The sequence below is a fragment of the Penaeus chinensis genome, chromosome 32, assembly GCF_019202785.1.
Source record: "Penaeus chinensis breed Huanghai No. 1 chromosome 32, ASM1920278v2, whole genome shotgun sequence".
NCBI classification, from domain to species: domain Eukaryota; kingdom Metazoa; phylum Arthropoda; class Malacostraca; order Decapoda; family Penaeidae; genus Penaeus; species Penaeus chinensis.
Genome location: NC_061850.1, coordinates 13,737,208 through 13,752,698, shown reverse-complemented (window position 1 = coordinate 13,752,698; position 15,491 = coordinate 13,737,208). Strand labels below are relative to the sequence as shown.

General features: G+C 45.9%; 1 protein-coding gene across 1 annotated transcript in view; it reads left to right on the top strand.

Annotated features, from left to right (window-relative positions):
• The first annotated feature begins 400 nt into the window (after positions 1–400).
• The window catches only part of LOC125042438 (actin-binding LIM protein 1-like), a 99,604-nt gene continuing 84,513 nt past the window's right edge, over positions 401–15,491 (top strand). Inside the window, exons 1-3 of the mRNA XM_047638071.1 lie at positions 401–490; positions 718–831; positions 958–1,123. Of these exons, the coding sequence (XP_047494027.1) occupies positions 401–490; positions 718–831; positions 958–1,123 (370 nt within the window). The remainder of the gene's footprint in view (positions 491–717; positions 832–957; positions 1,124–15,491) is intronic.

Here is a 15,491-nt window from a genome sequence, read left to right as displayed (position 1 = left end):
CGAGGCTATAAAGTTGGGACAAATCAACTTGCAAATCAGCGGTGATATTGTGGTCGGTCGTGTCATATGAGAACCGGTCGCCTTTTTATCGCCAAAGTTGTAATCGCTGAGGCACGAATAAGTGCGACAGGTCCTTTGGAGTGTCGCCGTAATTATTAAAGGGGGGAAGAGGAACTTAGACGCATTCTTTCCGTACACGTGGAAGGAATGGGGCGTGATACCGTTTCATGCATCGTATAGTGATATATAATGCTTTTTGCAATAAGATTATAATAATCTCGTGTGTTATTGAAATTCCTCTAATCATTACTTATAAATTTAAAGAAGTAATCAGCTAACAAAATATATAAAGTTTGTCGAAACGAGCAAATGATCTGCAACAACCAAACTAGATTCCGTCATGAGCACTCGGTGTAGGCGCTACGCACTTGTGGCTCTCCTCGGTGATAGCTTTACCAATTCTGGTTATATCGACAATGGCACGTTTCAAGTGCAATAAAGGGGGAAGCAAATATGATGAGTCTCCAGCGCCAGGGTGATCCTCAAGCTAAATACTCGTGTTCTTTAAGTGGATACCTGATACACCTTTCCGCGCGCTTTTTCGGTGTTACATCGGGTGGGATTCGAATCAAAGGTGTTCTGTCTAACTGGCCGGTAAAATTTCTTCGTTTTAGAACAGACAGTAAAGTTTAAGATGAACAAAGAACGCTCGACTAGAGAAATATAATGAAGATCATTGTGGAGCCACAGCAGCGCCAGGGAGGTAGACGTCTACCCTCGCTGTCTCGGCACCCAATGGGGCATCTCGCGGACAGATGTGGCTACCGATGGGTGCTCCGCCCAAGTTCTCGTACCGCAACGTGTGTGTCTGTGTATGTCTCCTCTTATGAAACGTTTTTTAATATTTGTTAATCGTTCGAAATAGGAGATTCTTCATTCAATTGATCATCTATCGAGTGGGTGCTGGGTGAGAAGTCCTACGGCCTGTTGTCGGCGGGTATTTCATCGAGGAAACACCGGTTTGTGTTGCGTCTCCGCGTGCTGCCTCTCGTATCGATCAGTTCAGAGGTAGAGATGGCTTCAACCTCGAAGGATGCGGGTAGCCCAGCCAAGAAGAAAAAAGGTGCCTTTTCCCGTGGTTTTCCCTTTTATTGGAGGTTAAGTGCAGTGCTGTGAGATCGGTGGATGATCGCATGTGTGATCCCCGACTCGGAAATGTGCGATTAAAGCCGTGTTGTGGTAGAAAAGTGGATTTTTTCACACTCTCAGACCCCAAACTCGGGGCGGTGTCGGCGCTGGTGGCTCGGGTGTGTGGTGCTGGCTCTGTGGAAGCTATGTTCCTCTATCGTGAGAGAGGGAGAGAGAAAGAGAAAGATAGATAGAGAGAGAAGGAGATATGAACTTCCCACTAAATCTCCAGAGCGAAGATAAAGAGAGAGTGAGAGGGAGCAAAGCTAAAACACCTACGCGAAAGGACAGCCCACGTGCTAAAGGAAAGGCTATAAATGTGTGTGTTAAGGGCGTGTGTATTATATTAGTGTACGAGCGCCTTCCCCAAGTGTATATCTCCCAAAGCCGGTGTCGAGAGTGGGCCGTTCAGAGCCATATGATCTGTGTGCGTAAATTACGGAACAGTCATTCTCCTCTCGCCTCCCATACAAGGGAATGGCATACAGTTACCGCATAATACAGTAATATAAAGACTAGGAAGTGATAGTGTGGTACGCTAAAGTGCCGTTTTCCTCTCTAAGCTTTGTGGATCGAGTTGAAAAGGAAAGATGAACCGTATGTTTTATTTGCCGTAATGGTTGTTAAACTGGGCGTATTTTTGCTTGATAGAACTGATGAGTTACAAAAGTGTTTTTTTTTTTTTTTTAATCAATGGCGAAAATCTAAATTGGCATTTTGATTATACTGTTCCAAGCACGTAAATCTAATGGAATTATAGGCTTATTCTTGCAAATTGCTTGAATATCCGTTCTGAAACATGAATCAGAGAAGAAAAAAGAAGAACAGTGAGGTGTCAGTGACTGGAAAAGATAAATGAAAGTGTCTTCAACCAAGTTACACAATGGTGCAAAAATATCATGTCGATATTTCGAAGGTCGTGATTAGCTTGCTCAAGTGTGTACAAATTTACGTTCATAATAAGAAAGGCCCTACGTACACAGGTTCATGTATGCGTATGTGCATGGTTTTATGAACACTAACTTGTACCTACACACAAGGACTTATCATCATATACAAATAAACCGAAACACCTATACGTTTTAAAACTTAAACACGCACACGCACACGCCCACACACGCGCACACGCCCATGCACATGCCCACACACACGCCCACACACACGCACACACTCCCACTCTCACACACACACACACACACAGTCACACTCACACACATACACACAAATACACGCACATACACACATACTCACACACACATACACATATACACTCATACTCACACATTCGCACTCACACTCACACCTACACTTACACTTACACTTACACTTTCACTTACACTTACACTTACACTTACACTTACACTTACACTTACACTCATACTCACTCACTCACACGTGCACACAGGTGTCAAAGGTGCACGAGTTAAATATATCTATGATTCACGTTCTGTTGCTTGCTTGATGAGCTTGCAAGGTCAGGCCTATAAACCAGAAATGGAAAGACAGAGAAAAATAAAAGAAATGAACGATAATAATGAAACTGTAGATGCAGGTGAACGTTTTTGAACAAATGTGAAGTGAAGTATATACATTTGTAAATGTAATGTTTTTTTGTTGTTTTTTTAATGAATGGAGATTGGAAAAAACTACTATTATCCACGGCAAAAAAAAAAAAAAAAAAAAAAAAAAGTTTAATTGTGATAATTCACGTTTCCTTGAACCCATGAAAAGAAGGTTCAAAGAATGAAAAAAATGCAAAGTAATTTTCCAAAGAAGTTCTGTAGTGAAGTGCATTATCAGTGGTGAAAAAGCAATTTTGTTACAAGCATTGTACTGATACAAAAAGTCTCTCAAAGATCTCATTGTGAAATAATGACAATGAGGGGAGAGAGAAGGAGAGAAAGAGAGGGTAAAAAAAAAAAAAAATCAGATTAGAAAATGGGAAGCAACAAGCGGAAAATCATTCCAGAAAATTATATGAAGTTAATGTAGTAATTATTGCTGTTTCGGCCCCTCCCCCCTTCCCCTACCCACCCACCCGCTTCTTGGTGATATAATAGTATACAGCATTGTGTCTTCTGTATGTGTGTCGGTTGAGCAAGATTATTCTCGCTTTAACATAGAAGACGGTAGGTTGGTGTGTGTTTATGTGTGTGATCGAGTGGAGATTCTGTCGGTACGTTAAGGTAAGGTATGGGGGTCGGAATGGCGTCGACCCCGGGGAGGAGGAGGGGGACGTGCTCGCTCCCTCTCGCTTATTTTGGTTTCTCTCTCTCCCTCCCCTTCTCTTCTCTTCTGTTTTCTTCTGTTCTCTTCTATTCTCTTTAGTTCCCTTCCAGTTCCCTTCCCTTCCTTCTCTTCTCTTCTCTTATCTTCTCTTCTCTTCTCTTCTCTTGACTTACCTCTCTCTCGTTGTATCACGTTCGATGAAAGAGTAAAACAAGAGAGAGAGAGACAGAGACAGAAACAGAAACAGAACAGAAACAGAGACAGAGACAGAGAAAGAGAGAAATAAATAAATAAAGAAAGAACGAACCAATCTTAAATAGGACAGATAACTCGGAATGATTACAAACGAAAGCAAAATAAAATGCAGATGGATCGATGGTATTAGCAAGGGGAAAAAAAATACGCTTCTTGAACACTCTTTCGTGCTTCCTTCATTACTTCCCTCCTTCACTCATCCCCCCCTTCCTCTCTTCCTTCATTTATTCCGTCCCTCCTTCATTCCTCCTTCCCTCCCTCCCTCCCTGCCTCTTCCCTCCCTCCCTCCCTCCCTCCCTCCCTCCCTCCCTCCCTCCCTCCCTCCCTCCCTTCTTTCCTATCTTCCCTCCGTTCTTCCTTCCCTCATTCCTTTTTTTCTTTCTTTATTCCTCCCTTTCTTCCACGCTTCTCTCATTCCCGTGTTTAAGGTATCGCGGATTTTGTGTACATTCATCGGGAAATTAGGGCAAGGGAAAGTAGGAAGGAGGTGAGAGAGAGAAAGAGGGAAGAAGGAAGAAGGAAGGAAAGAGAGAGAAAGAGCAGGAGGGAAGGAAGGAAGGAAGGAAGGAAAGAGAGAGAAAGAGCAGGAGGGAAGGAAGGAAGGAAGGAAGGAAAGAGAGAGAAAGAGCAGGAGGGAAGGAAGGAAGGAAGGAAGGAAGGAAAGAAAGAGAAAGGAAAGACGGAAGGGAGGAGGGAAGGAAGGAGGAAGAGCGGGAAGGAGGGAGGGAGGGAGGGAGCGAGGGAACGAAGAAGGAATAAGGGGGAGGGGGGGCAGAATGGGGCATGGGGAGATGAATGAATGGGCGCAAAAGGGGCCAGAGAATAACACATTGTGGCGATGGTTGAGGGGAGGGAAGGAGGGGGGGAGGGGGAGGGAAGGAGGGAAGGATGGCGAAGGTAGGATGGGCATGTTTATATTACTTCCTTTTTCCCTCTTCCTCTTTTCATCGTTATTTCTTGTTCCTCTATTCGTATATTCCGTTACTCTGACGTTGGTTCTTTCCTCCTTTCGTTTCTTCTTTTACATCTACTTGTTCCTCTTTTCTCATATTCCGTCCTTTCCTTTATCCGACTTTGTCTCTCTTTCTCTATTCCTATTTCCTATCCCCCTTTTCCGCCTCTCTCTCTCTCTCTCTCTCTCTCTCTCTCTCTCTCTCTCTCTCTCTCTCTCTCTCTCTCTCTCTCTCTCTCTCTCTCTCTCTCTCTCTCTCTCTCTTTCCCCCTCCCTCTCTCTCTCCCAGGCGGGTAGGCGATGGTGGAAGAGGCACAGCATGTAGCAAAGAGGGAGAGAGGAAGTGTGTGAGAAATGTCCCTTTCTTTCCTCTTCCCCCTCTTATTTCCTTTCCTTTGCCTCCCCTTCCTCCCCAGTCCCCTCGTTCAACCTTATTCCCTCTTCCCCCTTCCCCTCCTCTTGGCCTTTCCATCCCTCTTCCATTGCTTCCCTCCCTTTTCTATTTTCCTCCTTACTCCTCCATCCTTCCTCTGTTCCGTTTCTCGCGCCTTCTCCCTTTCCTGACCAGTTCTGTTTCTTCCCGTCCTTTTCTATTCCTTCTCGCTCCTTCCTCCTTCCTCCATTTTCTTACTTCTCATGCTCTTCATCCCTCTTTCTTCACTCTCCTTCCCACTTCTATGGCTTTTCCCCCACTCCTCTTCCTCCTCCTTCCTCCCTTTCCTTACTACTCCCTCCTCTTCACTCCTCTTTCACTTCACCCTCCCTCCCTTCCTCTTCTATGACTCCTTGCGCCCTACCATCTTCCTCCTCCTCCTTCCTCCCTTTCCTTACATCCCCCTCCTCTTCCTCCCTTTCTTTACTACTCCCTCTTCTTAACTCCTCTTTCTTTTCACCCTCCCTCCCTCTCCTATGACTTTCCTTACGCCCCACCCTCCTCTACCTCCCCCTTTACCCCCCTTCCTCCCCTCTTCCCCCCTCGTGCCCCTCCCCCGCCACGCCTTGTGAGGGCACCAACTCAGAAGGGCACGTCATTGTTGTTGTAGGAGTCGCCCAGTGACTAGGGGCGACTTCGTGGCGCGACCGGCTGCCGGCTGTTTCCAAGGTCTCGCCCGAACTATAGGCTGTTGGTATGACTAAGTGGTATGAGTCGGCTTAATGCGGCTTTGTGGTAGCGTGATTGAGGTATGGCTGTATGTATGTAAGTGTGGTATGATCCTCTGGTATGGTTTTACGGTATGGGGGTGGTATGACTATGGTATTATGGTATGATTTTGCGGTACGAGTGTGAGGTATGATCTTGTGATATGGCCGTATTATGCCTATGAATGTGTCTCACTTGGGCCTATATCTTTTTCATTTACTTTTCTTGTCTTTTTGTTTAATGTTTCCCTTGTTTATTTCTTCTTTTATTCGGAGGTCGGTGGTTTTATTCCAGTTTTATTTGTGGTTTGTGGTATAAATGTGAGCATTATCTTGCTTTTATGAGGCGTAATCATTTTATTGTTTTATGGCGCGACTGGGGCCATGTTGCTTACTTAAATTCTTATGGCCATTCATTTTATTTTCTTAATTAGCAGGCGGTGAGTATGTGTATAGGCCTATTCAGATTCTATGTAAGGACGTGGATGCTTATCGTCGAGGGTCGTAGGCCTATGCATACATTTAAGGTTTTCATTCATTCCTTGTCCACGTAGTAAAGCAGTGTAAGCATGACAAGGAGGGGAAGTTATCGATGAGCAAATCTATGTTACCATCACAGTCATCATCACCATCAACATCATCATCATCATCACCATCGCCATCGCCATCGCCATCGCCATCGCCATCGCCATCGCCATCATCATCATCATCATCATCATCATCATCATCATCATCATCATCATCATCATCATCATCATCATCATCATCATCATCACCATCACCATCACCATCATCACCATCATCATCATCTTCATCTTTATCACTATCATCGTCACCATAACCTGCACCATCATCACCACCAATACAATAAACGATATAAATGTCCTGTTTATCTCTGATGCAAATGTCTTTTTTTCTCTCTTACAATACCCGTTTGATTTAAGGTGCGACTTGAGACCTTGAACTCAAAAAATACTCGAGTACTTGTTGTCCTTCGAGTGTCAAGAGGAATGCCCCTTGTCATCCTTCTGTGAGCATGAGCTGTGTGTGCGTGTGTGTGTGTGTGTGTGTGTGTGTGTGTGTTTGTGTGTGTGTGTGTGTGTGTGTGTGTGTGTGTGTGTGTGTGTGTGTGTGTGTGTGTGTATGTGTGCCTGTGCCTGAGGGGGAGGGGGTAGGGGTGGAGGGATGGTGGAGGACGCCTTGCTGTGAGGTCTCTGTTTCGGGTGGTTTCTGTTGGTCTCGAGCTCTATCACTCTTTCATTCTGTGGCTTGCTGTTTTTCTTATTTAGCTGTCGGTATGTCTGTCTCTGTCTATCTCCTCTCTTCTCCTGCTCTCTCTCTCTCTCTCTCTCTCTCTCTCTCTCTCTCTCTCTCTCTCTCTCTCTCTCTCTCTCTCTCTCTCTCTCTCTCTCTCTCCCTCTCCCTCTCCCTCTCCCTCTTCCTCTTCCTCTCTTTCTTTCACACGCACACACGATAACAACAACAGCACGGGCATCACAAGACTGTCTGCGAGGGAATAAACACCAGGTAGACAATTTTTTTGGTGACAGGCCGACAAATTTCAACCCTTGGACAGACCGCAGGACCTTTCCTATCCCACCTTCCTCCTCCTCCTCATATCTTCCCTCCTTCCTGTTTCCTCCCTTTTCTACTTCTCTCTCCTTCCTCTTTCTTCTTCCTTCTTATCTCTTCTCTTATCTATCTTTTTCTTCGTTCCTCTCCGCTTTCTTTCCTCTCCCTTCCATCCATCTCTCTTCTTCTCCTCCTCCTTCTCCTCTTCCTCCTCCCTGCTCCTCTCTTTCTTCTATCTTTTCTTCTTTCTCCTTATCTTCCTCCTCCAAGAGGGGTTGAGATTAATCATGAACGAGGCCTGTGAGGAATTAACTCTTTAACGCCTGCTTCCCCCCCCCCCCCCCCCTTTACCTTGTTTCGCTCAACCGCCCGGCTGGGTGAGGGAAGAGGGGGGGGAGGGGGAGGGAGGAGGAAGGTGCCCTATTGATTGATTTGGTCTTGTCGTGACCTAGCTACTTGCGGTTCCTTCATCCCTCCTTTCGCCCTCCCCTCCTCCCCCCCTCTCGCTTCCTCTCTCTCCCCTTATTTGCATCTTCCCTCCCTCCCTCCCTCCTTCCCCTCTCTCGTTCCTAATTTCCATCCATACCCCCTCGCCCTCCTTACACCTCCCTCCCCCCTCCACCCACCCCGCCACTCCAGTCCCTTCCGTCTTCCTTCCTCCATCTCTCTTTCCTTTCCTCCCTCATCCCATCTCTCCATCCTCTCCCTTCCCCCTTTCTCTGCCTTCTCTCCTTTCCCCCTCTCTCCTTTCCTTCATCCATCCTTTCATTCCCCACTTCCCTTTCCTTCTTTCCTCTCCTCCCTCCCTCCATTTATCTCCCCACCTTCCCTCCCTCCATTTATCCCCTTTCCTTCCCTCCCTCCATTTGATCCCCTTTCCTTCCCTCCCTTGATTTATCACCCCTCCTTCCCCCCTCCATTTATCTCCCCCACCTTCCACTTCCTTTTTTTCCTGCACGCCTGTCTCCCATTGCATTCACATTTTTCGGGCGAAGGCGGCAACGGACGGGGCGCTATGTTCCTTGGGGCCGAGGGCGTTGCTTCTCACCGGGTTTGGGGCAGGTCAGGGTGAAGAAAAACGAAGGCGTGTGGGAAAAAAAAAAAAAAAAAAAAAAACGAGCATGAAATATTAGAAGTTGAATGTCTACTTTGTTTGTGCGTGTGTTGTAAGTGGTTACTTTCACATAGATTTGATTTGCATGCTTTATTATAAGGGTGGTTTTTAAGACATCTGTATTTTTTTTTTATCTGTTTGTTTGTCTGTCTGATTTTTTGTTCGTTTGTTTTTTTGTTTTTTTTTGTCCAGACAAAAAAAATGTTTAGATCGTTTTTATTAATTACGGTTATTCTACCTACGTTGAAAAAAATCCATATTTTCCCTTGCAAGCACACTCGAGAAATCTATTTTTAGGTCGTTTTACCGCACTGGCGAAATTGTACCGGTTGGAAAAGGTCGCTATGCCAGACGCTGTGGTTTTAAGAACTAGATACTTTGCTGTAATTCGTGCCCCGGAATGCCTCACCTGTAACAAGGGAGGATCGCTGTAACGGTCTCGTTTCCCCAGTGACAAGGTGAGAAATGGCGCGGGATGCCGAGGTTGAGTTCCTTCTTTCTCTCTCTCTCTCTCTCTCCCTCTCTCTCTCTCTCTCTCTCTCTCTCTCTCTCTCTCTCTCTCTCTCTCTCTCTCTCTCTCTCTCTCTCTCTCTCTCTCTCTCTCTAGTTGCTCACCCTCCTTCCCTTCGTCCTCTTTTCACCCTCCTACTACTCTCTACTCTCCACCCTCTTTACCACCCATATTTGCCCTCCTCTCCCCCCCCACCCTTATCTCCCCACTTCACTCTCTCCTCTCCACCCCCACGCCCCCTTTACCTACTTTCCCCCTCCTTTACCCTTTCCCCCTCACCATCCATCTTCACCTTCCCCCTCCTCCTTCTTCTTCTTCTTCTTCTTCTTCTTCTTCTTCTTCTTCTTCTTCTTCTTCTGCTTCTCCTCCACCTCCTCCTCCTCCTCCTCCTCCTCCTCCTCCTCCTCCCCCCCACTCCCCCTCCTCCCCTGTACCCGCCCCCCTCGCACCCCGTTGCCCAAATTCACCTTAGCTCACCTCCCGGCAAGGTAATTGCATTGCAAGTTTCTCTCCCCCCCCCCCCGTATTAGTTGCGTGGATTACCCCCACCCCCTCCCCTGTCTCCCCTCTTTACTCCCCCTCTTTCACTCTCTTACTTCCTCTTCTCCCCCCTCTCCCTCCTCTACTTCCATTCTTCTCCTTCCTGTCTCTTCTCCCGCCCTATCTCTCTCCCTCCCTCTCCCCTCCTTCCTCTCCACACCTTCCTTCTTACTCCTCCCCCTACTCTGTTCCCCCTTTCCTCTTCCGCTCGCTTGAATATTGCAAGTGAAATGGACAATTGCTTCTGTTTACTTTGATGTTATCGTCCTTTCAGTCTTCTATATCCTCCTGTTTCTTTCTTACTTCATTTTCTTCTGTCACTGTTGTCATCTACGTCACCATCACCATATTGTCCTTAGCCGTTTCATTATCATATAATCACCATCGCTACCATTATCTTTATCACCTCTGCAGTCACTATCATCGTCACCATCGTCCTTATCATCTTCCTCATCCTTTTCCTCCTCATCACTATCATTTCATTCCTCCTCTTCCTCCTCCTCATTTTTCTCACTTCTCATATTTATATCTTCGTTTTTCTTAACTTCCTTTTCCACGTCCTTTCCCATATTTGCGTGTCACGTGATGTCGGTTTAGACCTACATACTTGCCCCGCCCACTCCATCACGGTACATAGGCCTACAGAGTGTGGGCGGGACCTTCTTCATCTAGGAAATTATCATGTAATAGACTGGAAAATAAGGAAAAGGGAGATAATGTATAGGAGAGAGGGAGAGGGAGAGGGGGAGGGGAGAGGGAAGAGGGAAGAGGGAAGAGGGAAGAGGGAAGAGGGAAGAGGGAAGAGGAAAGAGAGAAGAGAGAAGAGAGAAGAGAGAAGAGAGAAGAGAGAAGAGAGAAAGGGAAGAGGGAGAGGGAGAGGGAGAGGGAGAGGGAGAGGGAGAGGGAGAGGGAGAGAGAGAGAGAGAGAGAGAGAGAGAGAGAGAGAGAGAGAGAGAGAGAGAGAGAGAGAGAGAGAGAGAGAGAGAGAGAAGGAGGAAGAGGGAGAGAGATAGAGAAAGAAGGAGAAGGAGGAAGAAAGAGAGAGAGTGAGAAAGAAGGAGAAGGAGGAAGAGAGAGCGAGGGAGAGAGAGAGAGAGAGAGAGAGAGAGAGAGAGAGAGAGAGAGAGAGAGAGAGAGAGAGAGAGAGAGAGAGAGAGAGAGAGAGAGACCTTTAAGTCGGATGCCCAATGTGAAGTCTCTCTCCCTCCCAAGCCACGCCCACGGATCGACACTCAATAGCCTGGCTGCTGCAATAAGCTTATTTCGACTCGATTAGATAACTAGATACCTCGATAACGAAGTGATATGAAAGGGACAAGAGAATGTGAACGGGAGATTGTGCAAGTTTTATGCTGAAATTTCCCGGAGAAAGGTGGGGGGAGGGGGTAGGCCGGGGGTGTGTGCGTGGGGGTGGGGGTGGGCGTTGGGGGGAGGGTGCAAATGCTTCAAGGTCAGTTTTCGGTGATTTTTTTTTTTTTTTTTTTTTTTTTTTACAGGGTCTTACGATGCTTCATGTGCATGTTAGATTTTGTGTTTGTTTGTATGTTGTTGTTTTTTGTTTGTTTTCCTTGTAATACCAATTTTTATTAGTTCCTTAATGAATTTTAGGATTGGGTTTATGCTGTTTCATATCAAATCATTCTTTTCATTATGGTCACAGATATTAATGTTCACAATGTATGCTTAATAAATGTTGACATTGTATATACGCACTCTTCCCTCTGGCATATCCCGATCTATCTATCTGTCTATCTATCCTCTCTTTCTCTCTTCCTCTCTTTCGTTCTCATTAACCCCTTGGTTCTGGCTCATGGTATTTTTGCCTGATTCACCCTCGTTGTGCATTGATGGTTTAACAGTCATTAAAAGAGGGTGACTAATCGACCTTGGGCGGGATTAATTAGCGTAATTAGGCTCTAATGAATGAATTATTGGGTATGGAATATGCCAAACCACGTGGGAGGTGAGCAGCGGGAGGGAGAGGGGCAGAGGCGAGGGGGGGAGGGGGGGGCGAGGGGAAGGGAAAGAGATGGTGATGGGAGTGTGGGGAGAGGGGGTGGGGGAGAGCGGAAGGTGTGGGTGTGGTAGAGAGAGTGGGAGAGATACGATAGGAGGAGGGAGAGGGAATGGGGAAGGAATGGGGAGAGAGGGGGAGGACTATGCGGGAAAGAGAGAGGAAAGGGGGAGAAGGAAGAGGAAGAACGGGGTACAGGGGGAGAGGGGGGGAGGGAGGGGGGAGGGAAGCGTGAGTACTTAAAAGTGCAAATGAGGGTGTGTGAAAGGGTGGGAAAAGGGTGTGTTCGGGGCCGCTATTGCCGCGGGAGGGTGCGGAGGAATGTGCGATTCTGCGCATACAGGAAGTGGACAGGTGATGGGGGGATAGGGGCAGGGGATGATAAAGAAAGGAATAACACCAGTTGAGAAAAGTAATTGGATATGGGGAGAGGGAAACCGAAAAGGAAAGAAGTTACGAAATATGGATAAAAATTAATTGAAAAAAAAAAGGAATGAGAGGAATGAGAGCGAAAATATTTGGGTACAAAGGACAAGTTCATAAAATTAAGAAACTGGGACAATCACCAACGAAAAGAAGGGAAAAAAACGAAGCGAAGATGATAATGAAAGACGCAGAAGTTTTAAAAATCGTATAATATACTCAGAGAAACACACACACAAAAAAAAAGACGAAAGGGAATTTACAACGAGTTACAATGCAAAGAATTACGTTGCAAACAAGACGAATGCAGGCGGAGGGAGGAAGAGAGGAAGGTCCGAAGTTAAAAGCATTTCATTCCCATTAGAGAGAGAGGTGTGGCAACCGAGAGTGAAATCGATGAGTGAAGTGACGAACGAGAGAAGAGAAGAAGCGTTAAAGGAAGGGTTGCAGAAAAGAGGTAGTAAAAAGAGGGATAAGATAAAAAAGGGTGGGGAAGAGGGAAGAAGATGCGAAAGAGTCGATATTTGAAAAGGGGAAAGATAAGAAAGAGAAGGGAAATTGGAATGTCTTGGAGTGAAATGAAATGCAGGAGAGGAAGTAGAGAAGAGGGAGGCAGTGAAAAAAGAGATGTAGAAGCAAGCAAAATAAACACAGACAAGATAAGAAGGGAGAGGTTAATGGACGACAGAAACCCAAATATAGAAATAAGCACAGAGAGGAATGAAATGAATAATTAGAAGAAGAACGCCAAAAAAAGGAAGAGACGCAAAAGGACGAAGAGAAGAAGAAAGAAAGAAATTAGATGGGATAGCAAGCACTTGTTATGTCACCTCTGAGGTCGTCGCAGCTGGGAGGGATGTGGTTGAAGGTCAATAAATCGATGACGCAATCGATGTCTAGGGAGGCGGTGATGGAAGGGGGGGGGAGGGAAGGAAGGAGAGGAGATGGAAGGAAAGAGGAAGGAAGGGGGGGGAGGAGGAGGAAGAGGAATGGAAAGGAGAAAGAAAAAAAAGAAGGAAAAAGGAGAAAGTGATGGAGAAGGAGGAAACGGAGGGAGACAAGGAGAAGAAAGAGGGGAAGGGTAGGGTGTGGGTGTGGCGGAAGAAGGGTGGGGGGGGGGGGGGAGAAGGAGCGAGGGAGGGAGGGTGGTGGACGGGAAAGTGATTAGCCATACGAGTCTGAAGGGAAATATCCTGGTCTTCTCTGGTGTTTGTGGCTGATGACTGTTTTGATTTAGATAAAGGGAGCGGGGACAACGAGAGGGAGACAAATAGGCAGGGCGGGAGAGAGGGAGATGAGAAGACAGGGCGAGGGAGGGGGAGACAGTTGAATAGTGTGTCGGAGAGGGAGGTATGTAAACACGATAAGGGAGAGAGAACGAAATAATGGTAAAATATTAGGCTAAGAAGAATAGAGATGGGAAAAGGAGTAGATGTAAAGATAAGCAAGGCATAGGTAGAGAGAGAGAGAGAGAGAGAGAGAGAGAGAGAGAGAGAGAGAGAGAGAGAGAGAGAGAGAGAGAGAGAGAGAGAGAGAGAGAGAGGGAGAAAGAGAAAGAACGAAATAAAATAAAGAAAATTTGGCATACGATCTCCAACAATGCTGATGTATGAAATGCAAATACAAAAGAATAATATTAGATCCAGTTTACATCCACAGGGAATGGATAATCGAGGTTTATATTAAACCGCAAACATTTACCAGTAACATTCCCGCCCACGTGAGCAAAGATAGTCTGTATGTCGGAGAATATTGACTCAAGTCTCTAGGTTGAGGTTGTGGGATGTGAGGGTATTTGAAAGAGAAAGCGAAAGAGAGAGAGAGAGAGAGAGAGAGAGAGAGAGAGAGAGAGAGAGAGAGAGAGAGAGAGAGAGAGAGAGAGAGAGAGAGAGAGAGAGAGAGAGAGAGAGAGAGAGAGAGAGAGAGAGAGAGAGAGAGAGAGAGAGAGAGAGACAGAGAGAGAGAGACAGAGACAGACAGAGAGAGAGAGAGAGAGATAGAGAGAGAGAGAGAGAGAGAGAGAGAGAGAGAGAGAGAGAGAGAGAGAGAGAGAGAGAGAGAGAGAGAGAGAGAGAGAGAGAGAGAGAGATAGAGACGAAGTAGAAAGGGTAAAGAAGAGATCACACATAGGAAGGGAGGGAGAGTAGGAAGAAGGGAGTGCGGGAAGAAGAAAGGGAGGAAGGAAACAGGAAGAGATCACGTCTCCGGTTGTTAAACATTAAATGGGAATAATAATGAAATATGAGGGAAAAAAAGATTCTCATGCATCAGAAAAGTGTAGGGAAGAATTTTCAATATCAGGTCTACTGTTTGCTTCTCTGCGCTGGGTATGCATTTCCTGAACATAACGTCAGAATATGACCTTAAGAGAAAAATAAAATCAATGACTAAGAATATCACATTATCTCTTCTTTCGTTAGTCATTACACTTCGCATTAGCATCTAACCTTGACATTAAAAAAAAATCGAAACTTTAAAAATATGACACTATGACAAACATGCAAAGTAACCACTGCTCCCTCATCCTCCCTTCCTCTTCCTCTTCTTTTGCCTTCGTGCTTTTCCTCCTTCTTTGGTCTAGACACTTCTCTTTGTATTTCTCTCATTCCCCCTCCCTCTCTCTCTTCCTCTACTTCTACTTCTTCCTCTCTCGCCCTCTCCCTCTTCCTCTTCCCTTTCCTCTGTCCTTCTTCCCTTTCCTCCTTCTTCCCTTTCCTCTCTCCCTCTTCCTCTTCATCTCTACCTCTCATTCATTCTCATTCTCACTGTCACTTCCACTCCTGCTCCTCCTCTCCCACTCCCTCCTCCTCCTTTCCCTCTCCCTCTCCCTCTCCCTCTGTCACACTTCCCCTCTTATTCCCTCTCTCCCTCTCCGTCTCCCACCCCAACACCTCCTTCAAGAGACGTCAGAAGGAGTCACCAAGGCCTAGCGAACGTTAAGTAGGCTTTTACAAGTGATCCTATTACAGCCCGACACTGTTTGATGAATTCGTCCATCAAGGGGCTTTAATCACAGCATCTGTAAACGTTTGCGACTGTCTTATATATACGCGCCGATGCTCTCCCGTTGTAGAGACGTAAAGAGATTTAAAGTTTAGAGCGTGGCTGGTGGAAATGTCAGATGTTTATTTGCGCGTGTGAGAGTATATATAGTTGTTTGTGTCGGTCTCGAGGCGATTACGTATGTATTGATTTTAATCCGTTGAATATATTTGTAGTGGAAGATCCTAATCTGTTTTATTGTCATTATTTTCTCAGCTTTCGTTCCTCATACGGAGATTTTAAGTTTTTGCAGTAAGGATAAAAAAGCAATGATAATTCGTTAAACGTTGATTATTTTAACAGGTAGCTGGTATTTTGACAGAACGAGAATTATATCAGAATGAGACTATTTTTATTGCAAATTAGGCCTATACGGACTAGGACTTATTTATAGACTACAAAGAGAGGTCTCAGAACAGGAGCTTCATATATTACGCATGCACTTCAGAGGGAGGGAAAGGAATAGGGGGATGGGGGGGAGAAAGACAAGGACAAGGACTGAGATAAGTGG